General features: G+C 43.7%; 1 protein-coding gene and 1 non-coding gene across 4 annotated transcripts in view; one reads left to right on the forward strand and one right to left on the reverse strand.

Moving 5' to 3' along the window:
- The window catches only part of GRAMD2B (GRAM domain containing 2B), a 69,670-nt gene that overhangs the window by 14,437 nt on the left and 27,916 nt on the right, over nt 1-27,317 (reverse strand). Inside the window, exons 2-5 of one of the 3 annotated variants that reach the window (XM_036070363.2) lie at nt 10,333-10,452; nt 7,242-7,353; nt 4,574-4,640; nt 3,536-3,639 (exon numbers count right to left, since the gene is read on the reverse strand). In XM_036070363.2, coding sequence (XP_035926256.2) covers nt 3,536-3,639; nt 4,574-4,640; nt 7,242-7,353; nt 10,333-10,452 — 403 coding nt within the window. Of the gene's footprint in view, nt 1-3,535; nt 3,640-4,573; nt 4,641-7,241; nt 7,354-9,553; nt 9,671-10,332; nt 10,718-27,317 lie in introns of those variants that run through there. The other 2 variants (XM_036070361.2, XM_078067562.1) reach the window with 2 other exon arrangements.
- On the forward strand, nt 1,156-1,259 carry LOC118521671 (U6 spliceosomal RNA). Its single transcript, XR_004910233.1, has one exon. It is a non-coding gene; the product is annotated as a U6 spliceosomal RNA (small nuclear RNA).

Below are 27,317 nucleotides of genomic sequence, written 5' to 3' on the forward strand. Positions count from 1 at the left end.
TTTTAAGGTTAACAAAGAAATCAAAACCACCAGGGAGCTCTCCAGCCTCCAGGATGAAAAGCGAGTCTCCTCAAAGTTCTGTTTACAAAACCAGAGGGTAAATCTGCAGCATTAATTCTACTCGCTGGGCGAGAAACCTTTGTCTTGAGATGAGGGAATGAATGCAAACTGCACAGTCATCTTAAAGATAGGCCCAGGGCTCTAAAGAAATTGTGTGCTTGTGGTCGTCCACTTAGGGCTAATCTCCGCACACTCCTGGCTCTCCTCTACCCTTAGGTACGTGCGGGTAGGGAAAACCTTGGGACCTCAATTCTCAGCTATGTTACTTTCAGGACACTGAATAAAGGAAACCTCATTTAAAATGCAGCCTGGAGGGGCGCCTGGGTGGCTCAGTCCTTAAGCGTCTGCCTTCGGCTCAGGTCATGATCCCAGGGTCCTGGGATTGAGACCCGCATTGGGCTCCCTGCCCGGCAGGAAGCCTGCTTCTCCCTCTCCCGCTCCCCCTGCTTGTGTTCCCTCTCTCGCTGTGTCTCTCTCAGTCAAATAAATAAAAATAAGATCTTAAAAAAAAAAAAAAAAGAACCTCTTCATCTAAATAAATAAATAAATAAAATAAAATGCAGCCTGGAGGCTAGGAGGGGCCACTCTCACGCACCACCTCTGCTCCTCAGTTGCAGACCCCAACAGGAATAAGCCCATTTGACTACCCAGCCCAGCAGGAGGAAGGAAGGATTTCTCCTTGCCCAGCAACAAGCTCAGTCGATGAGAAGGCCTGAACACTCACTTCTCTCCAATGGACTTTTGTCTAAAGCGACCCCTCCCAATTTCCTTCTTTTCTCTGTAATTTAACATTTCTCTCCTTCGATCTCGACTTGCCTGTGGTTTGCCTACGGTTTGCGGTAGCTTGCATGGCTCGAATTGTGATTTCTCTCCTATTCCTGAATAAACTCGTTTTGCTAATAAAACAAGTGGCTATTTTACTTTTCATGGTCCACTCTACGTGACCTACTCGACCTTACAAGCTACCCTTTCTAGGCCTCAGTTTCCTGATTTGTAAAATGGAGATAATCTGCACTGCTTCCCAGGATTTTCTGTGGATTAAGTGAGGTAATATATGGAAAATGCCTAGCACTCATTAAGAAAGTGATGTATTCTGCTTACTTCGGCAGGACATATACTAAAATTGGAATGATACAGAGAAGATTAGCAGGGCCCCTGCATGAGGATGAGTGCAAATTCATGAAGTGTTCCATATTAAAAAAAAAAAAAAGTCATTCATTTCCTCATTCGTCTCATAAAAAGAGGATGGGTGAAATGAACTCTAACTTTATTTTCTGGTTCAAACAATAGAGAATTACAACAGATGAGAAAGTCATTTAATTAGGACAGTCTTATGAAGTACATATTCTAAGAGATTAGGACGTGTTCAGAGAGGTAGGTGCTTGTCCAAGGTCATAAAAATAATAGGTTACAACAATGGAATTTGAACCAATCCAATCCAAAATGTGGGTTCTTTTTCATACAATGTATTACAAGCATGTACCAGATAACATGAAGAATAGATGTTCCAATAGTTTTATGTTATATCCCCCCAAGCCAGTCTTGTTTCAAAGAGAAAAGGATCATATCACTTTGATCCTGGAAAACAGAGTCACACACATCCACGGTAAAATGACTTGACTCCCTCCACAGGTACACACACTAACTTGAACATTTATTTTGTAAAAATGCTTTGCAGATTCTAAAAGAACAGGGTCAGTGGGGAAGAGGAGGGCCTTAGGTTAGAGCTGCCAGCTTGAAGGAAGAAAAACAAGCTTTTAATTCTGAACACTTGCATTCCCATATTTAGGTTTATGAGACAGAAATGTTCTACTGCCCCTCCAAGTTCCAGATGGGAAGACCAGGGAAGAATGAGGGGCTAATCTTAATAAGACATTTCCTAAAATTGCCAAAGAACTCTACTGCCCCAAATGTTGAAGTGTAGGAGGTAACTCAGAAGTTATACACTGGGATAACTTTGGGGGAAAAAAGTAAGGTCTACCAAGACCCACCATGTTATGTCTTTAGAAAACCAGTGTGTTAATGCTAGTTTCCTTTTCCCTTTTTCCGTCTGGTCAGTTCTCTCTTAGGTAGATGGTGGGTTTTAAAACCATTGCTAGAATCATATTGGCTTCAAAGTATACTTACTGAGTTTTAGAATTCCCTCATCCTTTAACAAAGACTCATTCTTCATTCACTAATATCTCCAACCCTGCTACTTTGGTCAGAGGCGTTGGCTCTAAATTCCTGAGAATTATCTTATCACATTGAACTGGAGATCCCTTCTACCCAACCCCTTCCCTACTCCATGAACAAGTTCTTGTAACTGAGAAATCTAGAAATACAGTGGAATACTGCTTAACACTGCTTTGCATTATACTGATTCAGGTGATACTATTTATCAAAATATGTTTGTCTAAACACAACTCTACATAATTACAAAACAACATTAAAATAACATGTCTGACCTAAAGAACAGTGTGCTAGTCGGCTGACCCAACACCAACAAAATCAAGAATTTCCATTGTTTGTTACATAGTCATTATCTAAAAGATTGCCAGGGGCTTTAGGGAGAGTATTTAAATAAAACATAACTACCACTCAAAACAAAAAGTTTTCAGTCAGCGACTTCATGAATATAAAAGCTGCTTATTAATAATCAGGAATCAGAAGGATTAAGAACTCATTAGGTCACGCGAACCTAAAAAGGACTTTCTCGGACTCCTTGTTCTGGTGGCCTGAATGAACTGCGCTATGACATTGGAGGACAAAGGGAAAGAATGTCAGTGGGATGGAATTATCTTTTTCCTTCTTATGACACAGTCCCAGGGTCCTTGCCTTGGAAAGCAGTGGCTTGGGAAAACTGCCAGTTCCTCTGGGCTATCCTCCTGAACAGCTCAGGTATCTTGGGCCTGTGTTCCCCCAAATCAGTTTAATGAGAATGAGAACTTTCAGTCATTGTCCCCTGGGGAATGTGGATGTGTGAGTCTCTCAGACCAGGCCTTAAGTGTTCCAATTCCTGCTCATTTGGTGCTGGTGATGGTACAAAGTGAGCTCCAGTAAGTGGCTTATTTTTAAGCCTGTTTTTCTACGTGTCTGATGTAACTGATAGGAACATGGTGTAAAAATCGATATTTATTTAAAAAAATGGTCTTCGGTTTAATACAGGTCTTTGAAACAAATCATGGCACGCTCTCCAAATGGACAACTTTGAGAGTTCTCTGGTGCCATCTGGGTAGAACGGATTTAGTGCAGGGTTGTGGGAGAGATCTATGTACATATGGAAATAAACGGAGAGTGGTCTTTAGGAAAAAAGGGAAGTTAGTGTCATTTAGAGGCATTTAGAACCTGTAATATTTGGAACCACGATAAAGGAAATAAAGATATAAAGGTCTAATTAAGAGTAAATATTTATCAACGTTGCTACGCTTAAAACAATTGATATTCACAACATATAATAAAGTGCATAGCTTCCTTTTTAAAAAATTATACCAACCTTAGTGTCTTTTCCAAAGACCTTGGAATGGAAACAAATCCAGTTTTCTGATACAAAGAGCTTCCCCTGGTATAATATCTCTTTCTGGAGAGCACAGGTAAAACCTGGGAAAATAGACACAGGTATAAGAGCACTTAGAATTTCCATATGAAATAAAAATTATGTAAATATGTTGGTTCTCCAGGATTGGCAGAGATAATACACTCATACTCAAAAGATCTTTCACCTGTTCGTCAGCCATCTTTCATGGCATAAAGCTATGGGGATGAGAGTTTGTTATTTAATTCAAAGTCTTTACATGCCTTAGTATGGAAGTCAAAATGGCCAGGCAAGTCTATCACTACAAATGAGAGTTCCAGAATGGAGTTTCAAAATCTCCTCTGTTGAGGAAGGCGTGTCACCTTGAGCTCGTGGTGGCACTCCTGCCCCTCCCTCCCTGGGACTGTCACTAATGACTCCTTTTGAAATTGATGGTCTCAGTGTGGGAAGAGCATGTGACCCACATGTGTGGGCATCATGGCAGGAATCCAGCCTCCTGCTTAACATGGGTACACTGAGAGGCCACAATGGAACCCTGGTCCTAATGAACCTAAGAGGAGCAGAGGAGGTCTTCACTGGCATGCCGGGCAGGATGTCTGGGGGTGATCACAGCGCCCCGTGTCGTATAGGCTTGGACACACGTCTGTGCACTAGGATCTGCGCTTCCTTTCAGCCTTCTTTCAGCGGCCCCTCTTCCTCCAGTCTTGTTATCCCAAATCTCAGGACAACCCATACACAGTGCATTTCAGCGGTCAATACAGAAGGTGAGGAGATCATTCCAGAATCACCTTGGAGGGTTCCCTGTCATGGGGAGGGATTCGGTTTCCCCTTCCACTGTCCCTCAAGGAGCTGCGTGACAGCTGAATGCTGGCACCCCCGTTGCATCGTGACTTTCAAAAGGCCTGTTCGCCTGGGTGCTTCAGGCCCCAGACAGAGCCCGCTTTCTTCCCCCAAACCAATTAGCATCCTGTCAAATAAGTCAGACAGGCCGGGACTTACTTTGCCTCAGTGGTTCCTCAGTTGGGACATCAAGGAACAACTTGTGGAAGTGCATATTCGCCTTGTACTACGGTGAGAACACAATACAGGCGTTACTGCTCGCATTTCTTGGTGAAACATCGTAAATCTGAACTTCAATTTAAATTACATAACAAGGGGCGCCTGGGTGGCTCGGCCCGTTAAGAGTCCGACTCTTGATTTCGGCTCAGGTCATGATCTCAGGGTCCTGGGATCCAGCCCCGCGGCGGGCTCTGCGTTCATCGGGGAGTCTGCTTGTGGATTCTCTCTCCCTCTGCCTCTGCCCCTGCCCCGCTCTCTCTCTCTATCTAATAAATAAATAAATTTTAGAATAAATAAATAAATTACATAACAAATTTCCCCTCCCTTGATAGAGTCTCTTTAGGAATTCCTTCTGTCTGATCTTACAGTCTTCAGCACAAGCCTTCAGAGAGGGCAGGGCACAAAGGTTTCATTTTCCAACAAGATTAGTGACTTGCCGGTTGGACAGACATCTGGGACCACGCTGCAGCTGGTGGTCACCGTTCTGCCCAGGAGGCTCGACAAGGGTGTCCCTAATAAAAAATGACATGAAGCTCCAAGGGATCTCACCAAAGAAGGCAGGAGATCCCAGGGCACTACAGATACAAGGACTCTCAGAGGAGGGCCGTGGTTAAAGGGTCAGATAAACCTGAGTTCAAGTCTTGGCTACACCTCTCCTTGGGTGTGTGTGGCCAAGTGAGGGAGACTTGCTGAGCCTCAGATTCTTCTTCTGTGCCTGAGGGCAAATACACTCCCTGCCTCAGAGGGCTGCCATAAGGCTTAAATGGGACAATTCATCCGAAAGACCCACCACCTGGTATTGTCACTCCCACTACTTTTGTTGTAAGGGCATTTCCTTAGCCAGTGTCAGGGGGAGATGACTCTCTAGGGCGGTAGAAGGCATGTGTTTACACAGCTGTAACAACAATAGACAGCCAGCAACTTCCATCTGGTAACCTGCCTTCACAAATACCATCCCCAAAATAACCTGGGGAGCTGATGTTCCCATTCCATGGGTCTGGACAGTGTGCCTCAGGGAAACTGAGTCACTGAACTGGCGCCACACAGCTAAGAGGTAGAACTGGTCCTCCTTCCACTGGACCTCTGCCTGACAGGACGCTTTTGATAAAAAAAAAAAAAAAGTCTCGTGAGCAGAACAGAGAGTACAAGCAGGCCCTTCATGTTTTATTATCCAAACTAGGAGTGGTCTCAATGGCAGGACTGGCCCTAGTATTGCTCCGAGGAAGAGTTTAGAGAGGTCTGCAGATGAAAGGTGGTCCCCACAAGTCAGCTATTTTATAAACACCTCATGTAAAGTAGGTCTCCTCATGCTGCTTCCTAAAAGTACAGTCTGAATCTAGAACGTTACCTGGATTAAAGCTAGGTATTCCTGAGATTTGTTTGGTTTTTTTTTTACCTGGATTAAAGCTAGCGCTTTCCTGAGATTTGTTTGGTTTTTTTTTTGTTTTGTTTTGTTTTTAATGGCTATAGTGAGAATCAGCTGCATAACTTAGCTTAAAAATAATCTGGGCCAGAGACGCCTGGGTAGTTCAGTCAGTTGAGCGTCTGCCTTTGGCTCAGGTCATGATCCCAGGGTCCTGGGATCGAGTCCCACATGGGGCTCCCTGCTCAGCAGGGAGCCTGTTTCTCCCTCTGCCTCTGCCCCTCCCTCGCTTATACTCTCTCTCTCAATCTGACAAATAAATAAATAAATAATCTTAAAACAACAACAACAACAAAACCTGGGCCCAAAAGAAAAAAAAAAAAATCCATAATACAAAAAACCTAGAACATGGAGTCTTCAAAAATGTGAACGTAAAACGCAAAAAAAAAAAAAAAAAAAGGGTGGTGGGAATGATCTATATTAAAAGTGACAGATAAATGTAATACGTGCCTCCTGACTGGATTCTACAGATAGAGGAGCAAAAAACATTTATAAAGGCATCCAGTACTGGGACAATTATGGAAATCCGAAATGGATTTTATATTAATAATATTTTGGTATATTTACTATTTAGTTACATTTCTTGTGTGTGCCAGTGGGTTTTTGTTGTTGTTGTTTTTGTTCTAGTTCTTAGGAAACACGTATTCAAGTATTTAGGGGTGAAGTGTCAATAACCACCTCAACCCATTGACCCCAGTAAGTATGCCACACTCTAAGACACAGAACTGGGCTTTGACACCCATCTGGGTGTGTTTTAGAGCAGAACTAAACTACTCCTGGACGAGAATCATGACCCTGTTCACAGGTTTCCCCCCTCCGTGTGCCGCTGGGTACCCTTCCATTCATACGGGTGTCCTATCAGACTCTAATTTTAATGCAAGGCTATCACAGCTCTCCTGGTCTCGGCTAATTATTAGACCAGCACATGACTGTGTGGGTCCCTGCTCTCAGGGCGCTTGTCAGAGTTAGGGGTCATGGCATGGAACTCACCACTGCCCAGAATATACTGAAAGGTCAGTGGTGAAATAACGATATTGATTAAAAATCAACCGAAGGAACTGCATCCTGTTCTTTCTTCCAGATTCTCTGCCATCTCTGCCTATGTGAGTCCTGGCCAGCAGGAAGATGCACATTTGGGTTTAGTGCCCCTGCCTTGACATGACGCACACCGCCTTCCCAAGTTACCTGGCTGGAAGACGAATACTTTTTCCTGTCCATCTTAGATTCATTTTTGCTTTCTGTTTTACAGTCATTCTTATCACTTGCTAAAGAGGCACCATCAAAACTGGATTTTGACCTGAGGAAAGAGAATCAAGGGAGTTGGTAAGGTGAATTTTGTACGCTACTCATTAATTGTATTGTAATAAATCTTGATTGTTATCCCATCTCACGAGAAAACCTGACATTCGTTTTTCTTTTCTCGACCTCAGTGATCACTCATAATACTCTAGGAGCATTTACACAGTACAGTGTGTAGGAGACCAGGATGGTTTCACCAGCCTACAATCTCAAACTGCAGAGAAATGTGGACTTGTAGAAGAGAGAAATATCAACTGAATTGTGAAGGTCATTATACCATCTCAAAAGCATTCTAAGCAATAAAAGAGGAGTAGTATAGGCAAATTATTAAACAAAACTACAGCTACAGTTCAATCAAAGAATATTTTTGTTTCAGAATTCTATTAATATTTAACATGTGTTAATTGAGGAGGGCATTGTATTAAAGGCCATTAGGCACACAAGATGGTCTTTTTCCTTAAGGAGCCTGTGACTTCATCACACAACTTTTTAAAAGGGCAGTACAAGACTTAGCACCAAATAATACATACCATGGGTGTTAGGAGGAACTAAAGAGGCACTAAGTCCATCAGGAGGTAAGAGGAGATCAATAGTGCAATTTGGGTTTAATACACTGGGACTCAGAAGATGAGCAGGAGGTGGGTATGAGGAAAAGAGAGACAAAACATCCCAGAGTAGGGAAAACAGAAGTGAAATCAGGATAAAAATGAAGACTGTGTTTGCAAGTGAAGTCTTCCTTTGTTCTAGTAAGGGCAGAGCTCCAGCTTGTGTTTCTAAGGTGATTCTGGTCCTGGCTCTCCATTTGAGTACATGTGTGAATTTACACATGTCTTCAGCCCTGCAGACACACAGAATCATTTCAAAGTGGAATGCACGTGTTGATTTTTAGAGGTCTATATATGTGTGATTTTTCAGAGGTCTACATAGGACCAAGTTTTAGGATACAATTATGTAGGGTTTTTTTTTTAATATTATTATTGGGAAAAATGACACATGAAATCCATGATTCCACAATGTGATTCCTTACAAAGAGGCTCAGTTACAACTACTATTTGGTTCAAAGCAAATGTAAGAATCTTGAGTAATTCAGGTGGTATGAGGGTATGACTCAGAGACAGAAATGACTGAAGTCAGATTTTAGACTCTGGGTTTCTCTAGCTGTGAAAAGACGGGCTATCTGATGTTCCGGGCCCCTGCCAGCCCCAACAGTTTGGGTCCATGTTGCTCTAACCACAGGTGAAGATTTGGATTTAGCTACAGATCAGTGAACCTATTCACAGATATAAGTTCCTTTTGAATTCTAGGAATCACTTTTTTTTTCTTTGAAATTACGAGTAAACACTGAACTCAAAAATAAAACTATTTTTACAAATGTCAAATTACCTACTACTTATACTATCCACTGATCTGACTCAATCACCTCTACTGATTCACCTTTGTAAACGTTAACGGAATTGCCAAGGCAACGACCTCTCGAAGGACCGTCAGCAAATGCGACTCCTATAGGAGGGCAGCTGTACCCTTGATGGATTCAATAGCCACAGCAGAATGGACTCGTCTGCAGAGCACGGCGCTCTGTGAACGGGGTGCTGATTTACATAGTGCCGCTGTCTTTGTGTCTCCTGAGCTGTGGTACTCTCGTTTCTCACAGGTGACTATGAGCTGGACGGAAAGCCCAGTGCAAAATGAAAATGTCGGGCCTCTTATTCAAAAATCAGGAATTTCCAGCCGGCCAGAGCGGAACAGTAAAGCCAGCGTGGGGCTCTGTGCGACCACACCGAGGCCCCGCCCGCGCCGGTTAACAAGCATGCTCTCACGGTGGGTGCTGGGTGCGTCATTCCCATCCCAAGCCTGGGGGCGGCGGACTCAAGGCACCCTTTTCAGGCTCCCGCAGGAGCCGGCCAGTAATGGTGCAAGATTCAAGAAACCACATGCTTTGTGCCTTTGCCCAGAGACTCGTGCGGTGAGTGCGGCCAGATGCGCGGACAGGAAACTAGAGAAAAGAGGGCTGAAGGGGAGCTGTGTCAAGCCAGCCATGCAGAACCGGAGACGAGAGAACTGGAAGCGACAGAAAAGAAAAAGTCTGGGGGAGAGAGAGATGAGACTTACGCTTGGTCTTGAATGAAGTAAGGATTTGGAGAGAAGGAATGGGTTGGGTAGCCAGGAAGGAAAGGGAAAGGCAGGAGTTACTTAATTACCCTTTGGCAGAGGCCAGGAGACCCCGAAAGGTGCAGTTCTGACAGTTCCAGGATCAGGGAGGAGAAAGGAGAGCAATCCCTCCACCGCTCGGTAAGGACCCCCGGCCACACTGCCCCGTAACTGACCACGGGTATAGCCATTCTCTTTTCAGGGCAAAAAAAAAAAAAAAAAAAAAAAAAGGCAACGTGAAGTTCCTACTTCTTCCTTCTGTGGGAAAGCAAGCACATAAGTGGAGGCTCTGAGAGTGCCGGGGAGCGTGGCTCCTCTCAGGCTCATGACCAGACTGCTGCTGGCTCCCAGCACCGGCCCCCAGGAAGCAGCGGCCCCCCGAGACAGGCACAGCCCGGCCCGGGATCCCAAGCGGGTGGCTGCCGGGAAGGCGAGGCAGCAGGTGAGCACTCGCACAGGTGGAACGGGCATTCCCACCTGGGCAGGTCTCATGGGCTCCCTGGCCACCTTTGCAGGTGCTTCCGAGGTCTGTGCCAGACAGGGGGCTGTCCTGGCTTTATCGGGTAGCAAGAGCCGTCCCTGAAGAAAGGGGCAGATGTTCTGCCGTACGCTGGGGCAGGGAGGAGGAAGGATGCTGCCAGCAAGAGACGAGGCAGGAAGGCAAGCTTCAGCTTCAAAGACAGGCACCCCACTTCTTTGTCAGGGGTTTATTTGCCTACAGTAGATCCTGACTCTTCACCACCACCACCAACCTGGAAACACGGGCTCCTCCCAGCAACCCCTTGTCCCCAAAGGCCCCAAAGAACAAACTGTCACTGCCAGGACTCACCGCAAGGAAAGGATTCTCTTCTGGTCTGGGGACTCGGCCTCGCTGGACGGGGTTGGGGACTGGATTGCTGGCGACTTACAGATCTTCTTTTTCTCCTCCACACCATTCTCAGCCTCTGAGCTGGAGAATAGAGAAGAACGCTTGGCCTTAGACATCCAGGGAAGGGGGTGGAAGGAAAAACGATGAAAACACCTTGCTTTCTGGAGAAGGGAATGATGTTCAATCCCCATAGCAGGCTGAAGTCAACCTGGACGGCCGTGCCCTTTCCAGATCTCCATTCTGCTGCCTCTCGGCTGGCCCCTCAAGGGCATGAGCTCCAGGTCATGCCTGCTGTGGCAGCTAAATGTCCGACTTTGTGGGAACTGGGTGGCTCCCAGGTGTGCGCCCGTGGGCCCCGCACTGCTCAGCTCTGCCCTGCTAGCTGCGTGCCGGGGCGACAGATCACCCGGAGGCTGGGAGGGCCTGTGTACACACGTGCTCGGCGCACACGCTCACGCGTGGCCTTCTGCCAGGTGTGAGCCTTCCTGCTTCGAGCCCCCACCCCTTTGTTTGCATTTCTCTTGTGTCATTTACCACCCACTGTTGTAGTTATATATAGGTCCCACTTTGGGTTGTTGGTATTTTAACCAAGCACTTCTCTAAGCCGTTTGCAGTCTCTAATCTACACAGCCACCCAGGCTGGGTAGGAATTATGACAACCCCCTCTTCAGAGATCTGGAATCTGAAGCTCTCAGATATCATCCACCTTGCCCAAGTTCACAGAACCGGCATCTGTCAAGCTTAGGTCTGTCCATCGAGGAGGCCTCTGGGTACACACCCATCCTCATATCCTCTCTCTCTTTCCCTTGCCATCCACCCACCTCCCGCCCCCAACCACTTGTCCTTCCATCTAGCCCCCTCATTAGCTCTTCAGTGCGAGAGGGCTCCACGGCAGGGTGAGGATCTTAATGATTTTTATACTGACCACAGGGTCTAGGTGAGTGCTGGTATCTAATCATCATCAACAGGCTTTTAGAAAACTAGGGCTGACTTTGGTGAAAGAAGGATTAGAGGGGCAAACAAGTTAGGAGGGTTTGCACACGACACCACTAACAAATGGAGGTAACCAGTGGGGTGGATGCAGGAGTTGAGCTCCCTCAATCTTAGGGACCGGGGACACGAATTCCAATTTGGGAATGAAAGAGGAGGGCGAGGAACGTGGGAAGGGAGAATATGTGGTGTTTTACATGGGCCAGACCTTCTTCCGTGCCAGCCTGCAAAGCACAGAACTCACAAGACACATTTCTGGGAATGTGAGAGCTCCAGGGAGGCTGAACATAAAGGAAAACATATTAAGATAGCATTGCAATGACAGTTTGGCTACTTTGAATCCTAATTGACCACCATTTGGTGTCTTCACCTGCACAGGACTGCACGCACGGGCAGGAAATGCGAGTGGTTAGTTGAAGCTTTGTGGTTGCTTGCTCACCACTTTTCACAGTGTGTGCCAGTTCCAGCCCGTTCCAGTAAGACTGCAGTAGGGTCAAAATCAAGACCAAGTGTATCTGACAACGTAGCCAGTTAACAATCCCTACCGACAGTGGATGCTCTTACATGGTAGTTAGCATTCCGAAGTACGTCAGCATTCCCCCACCTTCCACTTCTTCAATTCTCAAAGTGCTCAGAAGCACTTAGGTACGTTCGAAGAGCTCAGTCTGTAATTGAATTGTGTGATGTGACAAAAGGCACATGGAAGTCTTTGCAATATTAACAGGAAAACACTGCTTCGGTTTGAAATAGAGGGTTCTATTTAATTTTAGCATCAAGTTGAATTCGTAGAACGGTTAAGGGGCTTTAGAGCATACCTCTGCCCACCCGCCCTCCCCAAAACACACACATTATTCGAGTTCTTCAAAAGCATCAGACGGTAATCCACTTGTGAGGCCCTCTTTAAGCAGGGAGAATAAGTGTGTGTGGAACCTCAATCATCCACTTGGCACTTATTTATGTATTTACTGAATTTTATGCACGAGCCAGAGCCGCTGCTATCCTGCATAGCACCTCTGCGTACTGAGAAGGACCCTACCCCCAAGAGGCACTCACCAAAAGCTGCCCCTCTGTTTGGAGGGAGCCCTATTGCTACATGGCCTGGCAGATCTAAGGTACCCCTAGCTCTGGGCAAATGTCTTATTTATCCACCTCCTAGACTAAATTCCTTACGAACAGGGAACGTCTGTGTTTTTCCACGGTGCTCAGCTCAGCATTTGATGCTCCTAGTGGTCATTTATACATGTTGACTGATGTGGGATTCGTTCTGCAGTGTCTCACAGAGGAAGTGAAATCCATGTAGGGGCCCATTCAATTTGAGAGTTTTGTTGACTTAAAGATGCCACAGGGGTGCCTGGGTGGCTCAGTCGGTTAAGCATCTGCCTTTGGCTCAGGTCAAGATCCCAGGGTCCTGTTATCCAGCCCCCGTCCCCCCATGTGGGGCTCCCTGCTCAGCGGGGAGCCTGCTTCTCCCTCTGCCCCTCCCCCAACCCCCCCCATGTCCCGCTAGTGCTCTCTCTCTCAAATAAATAAAATCTTAAAAAAAAAAAAAAAAAAAAGATGCTATGGAAACTCAAGCAAGTGAATTCCTAACACAGGAAAGCTCACTCCCACAAGCACCCCTCCCCGCTGAGGTGTTGTGGCAGTGAACTGAAACTATAATAGAATCCAAACAGCAAAGACTGGCCAGGTGTGGGAGGGCAATGAGATGGTTCTGCAAGGCCCCTCTGTAACTTTAAAGTTACTGTCGGTAAAGCTGAACTCACCGGCAAGAGAGATGAAATAACAGGTCTTGTTTAAGTCATGAAAAAGAAGAAACCAGGTATTTTTCTTTCTTTTTTTTAATAACCAAGAAGACAAGGCCTTTCAGGGACACTGACCACAAGAGTCAACTAAAAAACAAGACAAAAACCAAACCAAAAGAACAATCTTCCTCTTTTTTCCTTTCTCTCTCTCTCTCTGTCTCTCTCTTGATTTACTAATAGACAAGGCCTAGAGGTTTATTTCTTCTTGGACACACCCACGGTGCGGCCACCGCAGCCTGTGGTCTTGGTGTGCTGGCCTCGGACACGAAGTCCCCATGAGTGGCGCAGCCCGCTGTGAGTCCAAATCTTCTTCATTTGCTCCAGGTCTTCCCCGAGTTTGTTGTCCAGACCATGAGCCAGGACCTGGCTGTATTTTTTTCCATGCTTGACATGCTTTAGTCTGTTCAAGAACCAGTCTGGGATCTTACCCTGTAAGGATTCTGTATAATGGTGATCACCCATCCCACCTCCTCCTCCGTGAGTTCTCCTGCCTTCCTGGTGAGGTCAGTGTCTGCTTGCCACAGCACCACGTGGGCCTGTCTCTGCCCCACACCCTTAACTGCAGTGATGGCAAAGGCTCTTTTCTGCCCAACCATCGACTGAGTACTTGCAAAATGTGCTGAGCCTCTCAGGGATCACTAGACATGGCCCTAGAGGTGACCCTAACGGCAGGTGTTCCAACCTTCCTCTTTCAACAAATGTTTACTCGAAGGGTCCCTGCTGGCAGGGCAGGATGCTGAGCTGGGCAGGTGACACAGATAAGTGACTGACAGTTTTAAGTAGCCTCAGAAGAACCAGATGCTGGAAACACACGATCAACCTTCACTCGGCCTTGGCAAGTTTTCTCTTCTCCCATCTCCAACCCAATGTAAGTATCACTTATGGGCCCTGAAAGCTTTTCAGTGGGAATTCCAGGGCACTGAGACAGTCCTGCTTGTACCAACCAAGCCTGATGTTACCCTTTGGGGGAATGCTTTTTTATTACCAGCTAGGAAGTGCTGGTTTCAATAAGACACTGCCCCATACTGTTACACAATCTATAAATAAAAAACTTGTTGGACAGTCAGTCCCTATTGAGAGTGTAATATGAGTCAATTTCCAGACCTTATTAATCTGATGATGAGATGACTCAGATTTCACAATTTTTCAGAACTGGAATTCTTTTTTTTTTTTTTTTCTTTCAGAACTGGAATTCTTCCATTCCTCCTGGAAAGAGTCCTCTCTGAGTTTAAGGTAAACTCAGCTCTCCTTTCTCCTGTCCCATTAATCTCCCAGGCCCTTTGTCCCTCATGCTGAGAATGAGCTGTACTCGGCCATCATCCCAAGCAAGTCAAAGTAAGTAGCTATTGGGCAGAATGATGATTAAGTTTCATCTCAGGTGAGTGATTAAGTGGCGTCTCAGGTAAACAAGTACCTCCTATGGTTCAGTCCAGGCAGTTGTGTTCCTTTCTAATCACAGTGGTGAATCCCTGTGTTCGAATCTACCTTCAAGTTAAATCAGTCTAAGTTAAAGCATAAAAAATGTCATCAATTCCCTTATGGTAGCATGGATGAGGGTAGTTTTAAATCCATTGTCACTTTAAAAAAAAATCCCTGATCACCATATGCTGAAACCACAGTCTTGACCAACAAGGTTTGGAAGTGACTTGAAGATAGGCTATGTTTCACCAGAGGATCTTAAATGGATAAAATCCTGGAAGTGGGACTGTCGTGATTAAGGCCAGGTCTGTCACAATACAGTGTTGTGCTGAAACCCTATACTGGAAACTAGGGTACACCTGGGGAGGCCAAGACCTAGGGCACCAAACACTTGTTTGTTTGTTTTTTAAGATTTATTTATTTGGGGGGGTGGTGGGGGAAAGGGAGAGAGAGAATCTCAAGCAGACTCTCTGCTGAGCATGGAGCCCAACGTGGGGCTCGGTCTCACAACCCAGAGATCATGACCTGGGCCAAAATCACGGATCAGACGCCTAACCAACTTAACCACCCAGGCGCCCCACCAAACCCCTGTTTTTGGTGTGCTGCTTGCTTAGTGGCTTCAAGGCTGGCTGGCAGGCGAGGGCGGCACTACGTGGGAACAAGATGGACTACAAGGAGAGAGGAGGGCTCTGGGGGTGGCTGGGCAGCAGCCATAGTACAAATCGAGACATCATGGTGACCATAAGGAGGGTGCAGACAGGGCGCAAAGGTGCAGGGGGTGGTGATGCAGAGCAGGGCCTCTCTAAGACCCCTCGGCCTCTCCAACTGCAAAGGAAATGCAAAATCTCCCAAACTAGATTTTGTAAGCCAGGAAAAAGTCTTTCATTTACAATTTTGATACAGTAGATCTTTGTCTAGAAACTTTAAATTTTATGTATCTGTCTACATATTCATTTCTGAATAAGTACTAGAAACAGAAGTACACAATTCAAAAGTTACAAATGGAACTCTGAAAACCATAAACCACTGATGAAAGAAATCAAAGATGACACAAACAAATGGAAAGATAGCCTGTGCTCATGGATTGAAAGAATACTGTTACAATGTCCACAATAGTATGGACAAAGCAATCTACACAGTGTAATCCCTATCAAAATACCAACAGCATTTTTCACAAAACTAGAACAAATAATCCTAAAATTTGTATGGAACCACAAAAGACTCCAAATACCCAAAGCAACCTTGACAAAGAAGAACAAAGCTGGAGGTATGGTAATCCCAGATTTCAAGATATACTACGATGCTGTAGTCATCAAGAGAGTATGGTAACTGGCTCCAAAACAGACACACAGATCAATGGAACAGAAAAGAGAGCCCAGAAATAAACCCGCACTTATATGGTCAATTAATCTATGACAAAGGAAGCAAGAATGTACAATGGGGAAAAGACAGTCTCTTCAATAAATGGTGCTGGAAATGTCCACAATAGCCAAACTGTGGAAAGAGCCAAGATGTCCATCAACAGATGAATGGCTAAAGAAGATGTGGTATATATATACAATGGAATATTATGCAGCCATCAAAAGGAATAAGATCTTGCCATTTGCAACGACATGGATGGAACTGGAGGGTATTATGCTGAGCGAAATAAGTCAAACAGAGAAAGACATGTATCATATGACCTCACTGATATGAGGAATTCTTAATCTCAGGAAACAAACTGAGGGTTGCTGGAGTGGGGGGTGGGGTGGGAGGGATGGGGTGACTGGGTGATGGACACTGGGGAGGGTATGTGTTCTGGTAAGCACTGTGAATTGTGCAAGACTGTTGAATCTCAGATCTGTACCTCTGAAACAAATAATGCAATATATGTTAAGAAAGAAAAAAAAAAAAAAAAGAAGAAGAAGAATGTAGCAGGAGGGGAAGAATGAAGGGGGGGAAATCGGAGGGGGAGAAGAACCATGAGAGACGATGGACTCTGAAAAACAAACTGAGGGTTCTAGAGGGGAGGGGGTTGGGAGGATGGGTTAGCCTGGTGATGGGTATTGAGGAGGGCACGTTCTGCATGGAGCACTGGGTGTTATGCACAAACAATGAATCATGGAACACTATATCTAAAACTAATGATGTAATGTATGGGGATTAACATAACAATAAAAAAATTAAAAAAAAAATAAATGGTGCTGGAAAAACTGGACGGCTACATGTGAAAAAAGGAAACTGGACCACTTTCTTACACCATACACAAAAATAAACTCAAAATGGATTAAAGACTTAAATGTGAGACCTGAAACCATAATGCTAGTAGAAGAAAACACAGTGAATAATCTCTGTGACATTGACCTTAGAAACATTCTTCTAGGTATGTCTCCTTAAGCAAAGGAAACAAAAGCAAAAGCAAACTATTGGGACTACACCAAAATAAAAAGCCTTTACACAGTGTAGGAAACCATTAACAAAACAAAAAGGCAACCTACTGAATGCAAGAAGCTATTTGCAAATGATATATCCAATAAGGGGTTAATAACCAAAATATATAAAGAACTCACATAACACCAAAAAACAAATAATCTGACTAGAAAATGGGCAGAGGACCCGAATAAACATTTTTCCAAAGAAGATACAGAAATGGCCAACAGACACATGAAAAGATGTGTCTAATCATCAGCACTCATTGGGGAAATGCAAATCAAAACCACAATGAGATACCATCTCATACCTGTCAGAATGGCTAAGACTCAAAAAGACAAGAAATAACAAATGCTGGTGAGGATGTGGAGAAAGGGGAACCCTCATGCACTGCTGGTGGGATGTAATTTGGGACAGCCGCTGTGGAAAACAGTGTGGAGGTTCCTCAAAAAATTAAAAATAGAAATACCACACAACCCAGTAATTCCACTTCTGGGTATTTACCCAAAGAAAACAAAAATACCAATCCGAAAAGATATATGCACCCCTATGTTCACTGCAGTGTTATTCACAAGAGCCAAGTTATGGTAGCAGCCCAAGCATCTACTGATAAATGAATGAATAAAGGACATTGGGGAGGGTATGTGCTATGGTGAGAGCTGTGAATTGTGTAAGACTGTTGAATCACAGACCTGTACCTCTGAAACAAATAATACATTATATGTTAAAAAAAAAAAAGAAGAAGAAGAAGATAGCAGGAGGGGAAGAATGAAGGGGGGGGAATCGGGAGGGGGAGACGGACCATGAGAGACAATGGACTCTGAAAAACAAACTGAGGGTTCTAGAGGGGAGGGGGGAGGGGGGATGGGTTAGCCTGGTGATGGGTATTAAAGAGGGCACGTTCTGCATGGAACACTGGGTGTTATGCACAAACAATGAATCATGGAACACTACATCAAAAACTAATGATGTAATGTATGGTGATTAACATAATAATAAAAAATAAATAAAATAAAAAGATACTACAGTGGAAAAAAAAAGAATTTAATGGTAAAAAAAAAAGATGCAGTATATACACACAATGGAATATTACACAGCCATTAAAAAGAACAAGACTTTGCTATTTGTCACAACATGGATGGGCCCAGAGGGTGTTCTGCTAAGTGAAATAAGTCAGACAGAGAAAGACAAATACCTTATGATTTCACTTATATTTGGAATCTAAAGAACAAAACAAATGAATAAATACAAATAAAAAGCAGAAAGAGACCCATAAATACAGGGAACAAACTGATAGCTGCCAGAGGGTAGGGGCAGGAGGATGGGCACAATGGATGTAGGGGAGTGGGAGATACAGGCTTTTAGTTATGGAGTCAATAAGGCAGGGGGATGAAAGGCACAGCACAGGGAATATAGTGGATGGTATTATCATACTGTATGGTAACTATGCTTGTGGTGATGGAAACATAATGTACAGACCCGTAGAATTACTATGTTGCACACATGCAACTCATGTAACATTGTGTATCAACTCTACTTCAATTAAAAATTTACAAATCAAAAAACAAATCTCCCTTCTACCCTTGTTTCATGGTGGCCCTGTTTGTCTCCCAAGAGGCACCCACTACTGTTCCTAGCTCCTGTGTGTCTTTCCAGCAAGAGTCTGTGAACATAAACGAGGTTATGTATTGTCTAAGCACAAATGAGAGCGTGCTATCACAGCTTGCTTTTTTTTCCTTTTTATTTACTATATATCTTGGCTCTTTTTCCCTGTGAGTAGACACAGAGCTTCCTCATTCTTTTTAGTGACTGCATAGAGTTCCACCGCAATGGGTAAATTATAATTTAACCAGTTCCTGATTGACGGACATTTAGGTGGATGTCAGTCTTACTACAAATACAAGTAACACTGCAACAAATGTCTGTGTATGTTTATTGTGTGTGTCAGTATATCCATAGGATAATTTCCTGGAAATTAAACACCTGTGTCAAAACACACACAATTTAAAAAATGTATAGTTATTGCCAAATTGCCTTCAGTAGAGGTTTTGTAACCCACACCCACAATACAAAGCAGTGTTTACACATTCTTAATAATAAAGTGTTAAACAAAAAAAAAAAAATTTTTTTTTCCAAGTCCCTAGCAGAGTACCTGGCACATATGATAACGAGAATAATTTTAATGAAGACTGGTGTTAAATTTTTGATCTTTGAAAATATGAGAGGTAAAAAAAAATTCCATTATAGTTTTGATTTACCATTCTCTATGAGTAAGGTTGAGTGTATTTTCATGTATTTTGAAATTTCCTGTTTTGTGATTTAGCTGTTTGTATGTACATTTTGCCAATTTTTCTATTGGGCCGTTGATCGAAACATTCAGGAGCAACACTTCTTATCACAACTATATCACTGATTCTTGCAATATTCCAGAATTGACTTTTTAAATAACTGATATTAAACAATTAGAAGTTAAGTGGATATTAGGGGTTGGCCTAACATTAAAATAAGATGTCGATGACAAATTAACCTCTTTTTTGATAGGCTTACTGGCAGGGAGAAAAAAAATGCCAAAAACATAGTATTCTTTGGTTTCAGCAAAACCTTTAATGAAACCTGACAGGCTTCTAGTTCAAAAGGGAGGAATGGAGCGCAAATGTTTGCCTCTCCTTTCTGAGGCCCGTTAAAATAAGTATAAAACAAATAATACTCCTGCTTATAATCATGGAGGGAAACCATCAACTTACCTCGAGTAAGTTCCCAAATTTCTGGAATATGGGAAGTAGAAAGTACAGTATTAACTCGTGCAGCAAAGTAAGGAAGCTGTAGTTAGAATATGGGCATCAGTGGAAGGTAAGAGAACAGTAATCTGGTCTGTCAAAGTCCAATGAAATGCTATAGGAAGAGGACTAAGAAGCTGATGAATACATTATATTAAATTAAAGGTGTGTGTAAGAGATCTTTGACTGCCTCCTCTTGACCCTAGCCCCCATTGTCAGACCCATCGTCAGGCAGGCAGACAGACAGACACTTAGCTATGGAGGTCAAATATCAGAAGGGGAGTCAGTGAAAACACAGAGCAAACTTAGTTGCAGAAAGCCAGGGTACCTAGTATGGAGGGTGGAGCCCTACAGTAAATCCTTCTCATCCTCCATGTGGAATCAGTAGTCCCCAGGCTAGATGCCAATCCACTACCCATGTCTACTACCCATATCTATGTCCATAGATCCCAGAAGAGCTCTCTAGTCCCTCTTTCTGAAATATGATATGACAACAAAGGATTGCCAGACCCTTGAAAACCTGAAGTCTTAATGACAAGACTGAGATAAACCAACAGGAAAGTAAACTCCTTAGGAAACTAACTTCAGAGAACAGAAGAAAACTTAAGACAAACAAGTGAACAAGAAAAACAAAACCCCAAAGTCTTCTAATGAATATCTTCAGAGAGAGAAGATGGCACCCATGAAATGGATCACAGTATTATGGGAAGGGAAAACCTCCCTGGACTCCCCAGTTCTCCTTGAGTCCAAGTCCTCAGTGGCCTTCCAGACACTTGGTGACCTGCCCTGTTCACCCCTCCTCAGCTCCTGACCCCCTCACTCATATCCTTCCAACCACAGCCCCAAGCTCTCACAAGAAAACCTATGCACTGGCTGTTCATCAAATGTAGGTTGATGTATTCTTGAAAGAGATAAAAGAGAAAGTAGGACTTAGAAAGAGGGGTATGCCTACGTAACATCAGGAGTAGGTAGAGGCAGGGAGTTAGTTTGATTTGACTCTTATGTTCCATCAAAACAGGAAGTGGAGAGCTAAGGTTGAAAATTAATAAGCAAGAGGGGCGCCTGGGTGGCTCAGTTGTTAAGTGTCTGCCTTCAGCTCAGGTCATGATCCCAGGGTCCTGGGATTGAGCCCCACATCGGGCTCCTTGCTCGGCGGGAAGCCTGCTTCTCCCTCTCCCACTCCCCCTGCTTGTGTTCCCTCTCTCACTGTCTCTCTCTCTGTCAAATAAATAAAATCTTAAAAAAAAAAAAGAAATCTAGTTGTGAAGAGGAGAATCAGAGAAGATTTGTGGAGGAAATCAGCATGACATTGTGTGTATGTATGGGGGAGGCAATATTTCTTTTCTCATTAGCTGTCAGAAATACATTTCAGGACAAGAAACCAGAAGTGTAAATGATATTTCTATTTGTGCTGTAAATAAATACATAAAAATAACTAAAAAAAATAAATCCATTCCTGTGGATGGAGAAAATCAAACCCTCCCATTACGACACTGTACTCATCTCTGCCACCTCTCTGTCCGGGGAGACATTGTATTTGTGCAACCGTCACGGGGGAAGGATTGACGTTTGAGCTGAGTACATACAACTTAGACTTGTCGAGATACCAAAAGGGCACCAGAAATACAAGGGAAGGCAGTAGCAAAAACAGGCAGACAAGGAAGAGTCACACATGCACAAGGAAATCGAGCAGTCCGGTTTTCTCTGGAGTATAGGTAGCAGACAGAAGTGGCAATTACGTCCTTGGAAAGTTTGATTCCTAATGAGAGAGGGCTGCTTTTAGACTTCATTTGGTTGGCAGCAGGGATAAATGAAACATTTTTAAGCAGAAGGAATGAAGCGGCAGGGTGTGAAGTGCCCATCTTTTCCCACACAGCCATCGTGAGGGTCTAAAGAGCTATGGACTTTGGGGGGATTATACTACATCAGTGGCCAAGCACGGGGTGGGGGTGGGGGGCTGAGGGCGAGGGCAAGAGGCAGGAGACTGCACGGAGAATGAATCCAGAGATAACACCAAAAGAGAGAAGAGAGCAAGCAATGGAGAGCAACATCCAAGATAACCCCAAGGTTATCTGGGGGATGGAGAAGATAGGACTGCCACCAACAAATACAGGGAACGCAAGAGGAAATGTAGTTGGGTGGGAGGGATTTTGCAAACCTAGTTTTAGATATAACAGATGTCTATTGTTAGCAATAGACGTCTAACATATCGTGAAAAAGCTGTATCTAAGAAACCAAGAGAACCCAAAAGAACAACAGCAAAAGGAGTATCTGACTGCAGAGGAGAGGTTCTGCCGGCTGGAAACTCTTTCTGCTGAGTCCCAAGCACATGGCCATAGCCAAGAGCGACAGCTTGAGCTCATCTGCAATCCCAGGCATGGAGGAATGGCTCACCACGGGCCACCAACTGGCCCCAACACACCTCTTTAAACTGGTCCCACAGAGCTCCCCTCTGCTCGCATTCAAATGGGCAAGTCTCTGTCCCAGGAGCCATCACGGGAGTCACTCCCACCTTTCTACCTTCTCCTAATTCTGTTTGCCCACATCACTGCTTTGCTTCCAAAGCCTAAGGCGACTCAATTCCAAAAAGCATTTGATCATCAGGATTCTGGTTCCAAAGGGACAGAAACCCAACTCAAACTAGCTTATGTTTACAAGAAAAGGAAAAAAAAAAAACAAAAACCAACCCGAGAGGGATTTTGTCCCTGCTTCAAGATGAAGTCACCAGTGCAGAAGAGCTGCAGCTGCAGACCTTTCCCTTCAACCTCTGAACACACAGCAGTCATCTCCGGGATCCCCCTCTGCAAGTCGCCTGGGCCATCAATGCCCGATTCATCCTCCCGAGATACCACCTCCATTGCGTCAGGCTGCCGCTCCAGAACCAACAATGGCTTTCTATTGGGCATCGGATTGCGGCATCTGGATATGAGCCAAGAACTGCCAGAGTTTTGCCATGTTCCTCTCCTTTTCAAAAAGAGTTCTGTGTTCCAGCCATGTTGGTCTTCTCCCCACGGCCTCGCTTACATCGTGTTCTATCCTCCCTCTGTGCATCGGCTCCAGCCTGGGCTATCCTCTCTGCTCCTTCCCAACTCCCCACAACTACACACTGTTCCATGCCCGGGGCATGTCTAATTATAGACCTTTCTGATACTGGCCCCCATCTCTTTAGCTCCAGTGTCTAGATATAAGATATTGTGCAATTAATACTTACTGACCAGACAACTTTGAGTATATTTGTGGCACAGGACAAAAAAAAAAAAAAAATCAGCATTTTTTTTTTTTTTTAAGTAATCTCTACACCCAACATGGGGCTTCAACTCAACCCGGAGATTCGGAGTCCCATGCCCTACTGACTGAGCCAGCCAGGTGCCCCAACAATCAGCATTTTAAGAAGGGCTGGACTTACATTTTCTTTCAACCTACATGGTAAACCCCTTCCCAGGTGTGCCGTACAACTTCTATTGGAAGGGGGCCATGCTGAACGTGCAAGAAGGGAGAAAAAGGTTGTCTTCCCACTTTCCCTTACAATGAATCAGCATTGTGTACGGACTTAATCCTCACACTGATCATTAGTTAGGTGAGCGATAATTTGAATCCCTGTGACAACTCAAACAGACTGTCTTCATTGTTGGAAGAAACGAAGATCGCAAGCAAAATTATAATCAAACTAAGTAACTTCTCAGTAGCGGTACTCTGAGGCCAAGCACAAATGGAAAACAACAAAATAAAATGACAAGAAAATACATCAAGGAGACAGCAATTGACTTTTCCAATTTCCAGAAAAGGCAAATTGATGTTGCTGATGGTGAATTCCCTGTTATTTACGCCCTTGGCATGTAAATAGTATTTTGTATGTTGCATTGCTCAGTGCTAACAAAATTTCTAAAAATATGTTTAATACAGCTCCTCTCAACAAGAATATAATTTTCTCAGGGCAAGGACTTTAAATAGCTTTTGTATTTCTATCTCCACTCCTTTTTTGAAGTTGTTCTTTACCAGCAATTGCTAAATGTCAGAATAAGCCATTTTCATGTACCTAAGATACATTCGAAGACATTTATGAAAACTTTGGCCTGAAGGATGTGTTTGGGGAAGAAATAAATTTTAAAAGCAGAATGAAACACTTAGCAAAACAGAAAGATAGGAATACAAAAGAAAAGGGCATGAAATCCAGGGAAAAAATACTTAGATTAAGTACAATATTAACAAATCTTTAGCTATTATGGAAAATACTCAAAAACATCATAAATATTAAATAAGATCAGAAAGTACCTCAGGTACTTGAGAAACAACTATAAATTAAAACCTAGATTATGGAGGGCAACTGGATCACTGGGAATATATTTACAGGACACGGTATAGAAAAAGAATATGCCCTAAAATAAAATAGCCATTTGCAATTACAGGCAATTCTGAACGATAAAAGCAAAGCTGTTTTACATACGTTGGACTTGGAACTGCTCAAATTCATAAATGTGCCTATTGCCCAGAGCAGGAATGCTAGAATTTAAGGAAAATTAAGAAGTTCTTTCAACGAGCTTTGGGGAGGGCCACAATTTTTAAACACCTTGACACCAAAAGAGATCTGATATCCAAGATAAATAGCCACAAGCATAGTCTTTGAACCTACCACATCCTGAACATGGCAAGGAAGAAGGAAAGAACAAATATGTAAGGACTGTCTCTGCTCTGAACAGATTTACATTTGAAATAAAGACAACTGGCACACATGAAAAAAAAAACCAAACCCACTGTTCTATCAACCTCATTAAAACCCAAATAAAGATGTTAATGCCTATGTGGGGTTCCATCAAAAAATATCAATTTGGAACCGCATTTTAAAGGAAAAGAGGACCAAGGATAGTACAAAATTGGGAGGACAAAGGCTTCAGGCAGAAGTCATAAAACGTTACAGCGTGCAAGGAAAGAGAAAGGAATAATTAACATGGATGTAGGAGTTCTAAAGAGAAGGTGTTTTTAGTGGAAGAGCCTGAGAGGTGAGTAGAATCATAAAAAATCAAGTGGCTGAGGTAGAAAGGTGCTGCTGAGCACAGGAGCCTCAAGATTTTGAGAAAATAAGAGGGCCCTGCCCTAAGACGAGGCACAACTTTCTTAAAATGCTACTCATGAGGGGCGCCTGGGTGGCTCAGTCGGTTGAGCGCCTGACTCTTACTTCTGGCTCAGGTCACGATCTCAGGGTTGTGAGATCGAGCCCCGCGAGATCAGCTCTGTGCTCAGCGAGGAGTCTGCTTGAGATTCTCTCTCTCTCTCCCTCTCCCTCCTGCTCGCACACACACACTCTTTCTCTCTAAAATAAATAAATAAAATCTTTAAGAAAAATGATACTCCTGAGAAAATGACGTTCATCTCCTCTGATAGATGGGTGCTGGACGAGAGGAATGTGAGGGAGTCGGGATTTATAGGTATTCTTCCAGCAGAGAGAAGGCAGAGGACTAGGTGGTAAGAGAGAAAGGGGACAAGGCAGACCCCCCCCCCGCCGCCGCCCCCAAGCAGGACAACCCTAATAAATGACATGGGCAGAACATGACTTTGTGTTAATACAAATGAATGCCTCCTGAATTAAGTTTCATTTCTCTTGTTACCATGCATGAGAGTGACTTTCATTCCGGAGACAGAGGGAATGTACCATGCCAGAAATACATGTACTTAACTAGAAGGGAATATTTTACCTATTAATAGCACAGTAACGTTTAAAATTAAAAACAAAACAAAACACACACACACACACAACACCCCACCCCGACCCAGGGCCACCGGAAGCCGACTTAAAGAGCAATGTTTGTGCTTGTTTTGTGGAGCCCCCACTGTGTCCGTGGAAACAGGCTCTGCTGCTTTGGCCCTCAGCTGCTGGAGGAGGCATTTGGACTGGAAACACCGGAGACAGGAGATCGGGCTGCCTGCTCGCACCCTGGCTGTCATCTGTGATGACTAAAGTGCTTTCTTTCCTCTGACACCCTTCATTTCCTGGGACTCCTTCTGTTCTAGACAGGTTAAAACAAAAAAACAACCCCCCCCCCCAAAACATCAAAAGCCCAAGAGCTAAAAGACCCACGTACATGGGCATTGCAGCAGTTAAAAGTTGCCACAAGACTCCAAAATAGCACTGGCGAGAGCTCGGGCACACTGTCCCTCCGTCGTTTCCCCTACTCGAGCTCAGCTGTACTACTTCCTCAGCCTTCTGTACTCTGATCTCACGGCTCAGAGCTGCGTGTGTGTGAGGACAGCTCAGCATGTTCACCAGGCTGTGCCATACAGGAATTTCCAGAAGTCGGCTCCAGACTTCCTGCCACATCACCCCCAGTGATCGAAATGGGCACGGGTCCTTTGGAGGTCATCAGGGCACGAGAAAATTCTCTTTGCTTAAGTGCTCTATATTACTGAGGCTCAGGATTTCTTTCTAATGAAAATCAATGCGACTCAACCACTAGACAAGAAGGGCGCTGTCGCTTTTTATTTTTTATTTTATTTATAAATTAATATTTTTAAAAGATTTATTTATTTGAGAGAGAGAGCGAGAGAGAGCATGTGAGTGATGGGAGGGCCGGGGAGAGGGAGAAAAGCAGACTCCCCACTGAGCATGGAGCCCAACGCAGGGCTCTATCTTATGACCCTCAGATCATAACCTGAGCGGAAATCAAGATTTGGACGCTTAACCGACTGCACCAGCCAAGCTCCCCTCTCACTTTTTAAAAATGCAATATCCATACAGTAGAGAAAACAGTTTCCTCTAAGAAGCCTTGGTTTAACTAAAACACTTCCAAACAAGATACTTAAGCAAAGAAGAGTTCATGCTATCTCTATGGCAAAAAATTATAAAAGAATACTTTTTTGGATTATTTTTAGTTGTAAGATTCAAAAGTATTAATGTAAACTGCTCATGAAAGTAAACCCATTAACTGTCTCTTATCTGTGTTTTTCTCCCCTGGAATCTATCCCTGTGTTTTATATGTATTATTGTCAGAGAATTATTTGCTATTTATATCATTATATATCATATAGGACATAAACAATATAGCATATATCATATTTTGTTAATATCATGATATAATCAAATATATGATATATCATATGTATTAACATATGTAATAATTATAGAGTAACTCCTCACTGCTGTTGAGAAGAAATGTTTATCCCAGTATTTTAAAGATAACTAACTTGCACAGGATGGAAGAATTAGAATTAGTGTAATTTACACATGAAAATTAGTACCTCTTTCAAGAAAATATAAGCAGTAAGCCTAAATAGATTTTTTTTTTTTTTTAACTCAAGCATCTGAGATCCAGACCTGAGCTGAGATCAAGAGTTGGACACTCGACCAACGGAGCCACCCAAGTTCCCCTAAATACATTTTAACAGATCTTACATTTGACATCCTTATTTCCTGTTCTTAATTTCTCCCACACCAAATATGCATTTTCTCTACCTGTGCTAAAAATACACTGGTTGGCCAAACACCTGTTCTCTGCCTCCTCCCTCTTGCCACCCCTTTGTACTGGATTTTCCAAATGACTTTAAATTTGCATTGCTG

This window comes from Halichoerus grypus, chromosome 2, assembly GCF_964656455.1.
Source record: "Halichoerus grypus chromosome 2, mHalGry1.hap1.1, whole genome shotgun sequence".
Taxonomy (NCBI): domain Eukaryota; kingdom Metazoa; phylum Chordata; class Mammalia; order Carnivora; family Phocidae; genus Halichoerus; species Halichoerus grypus.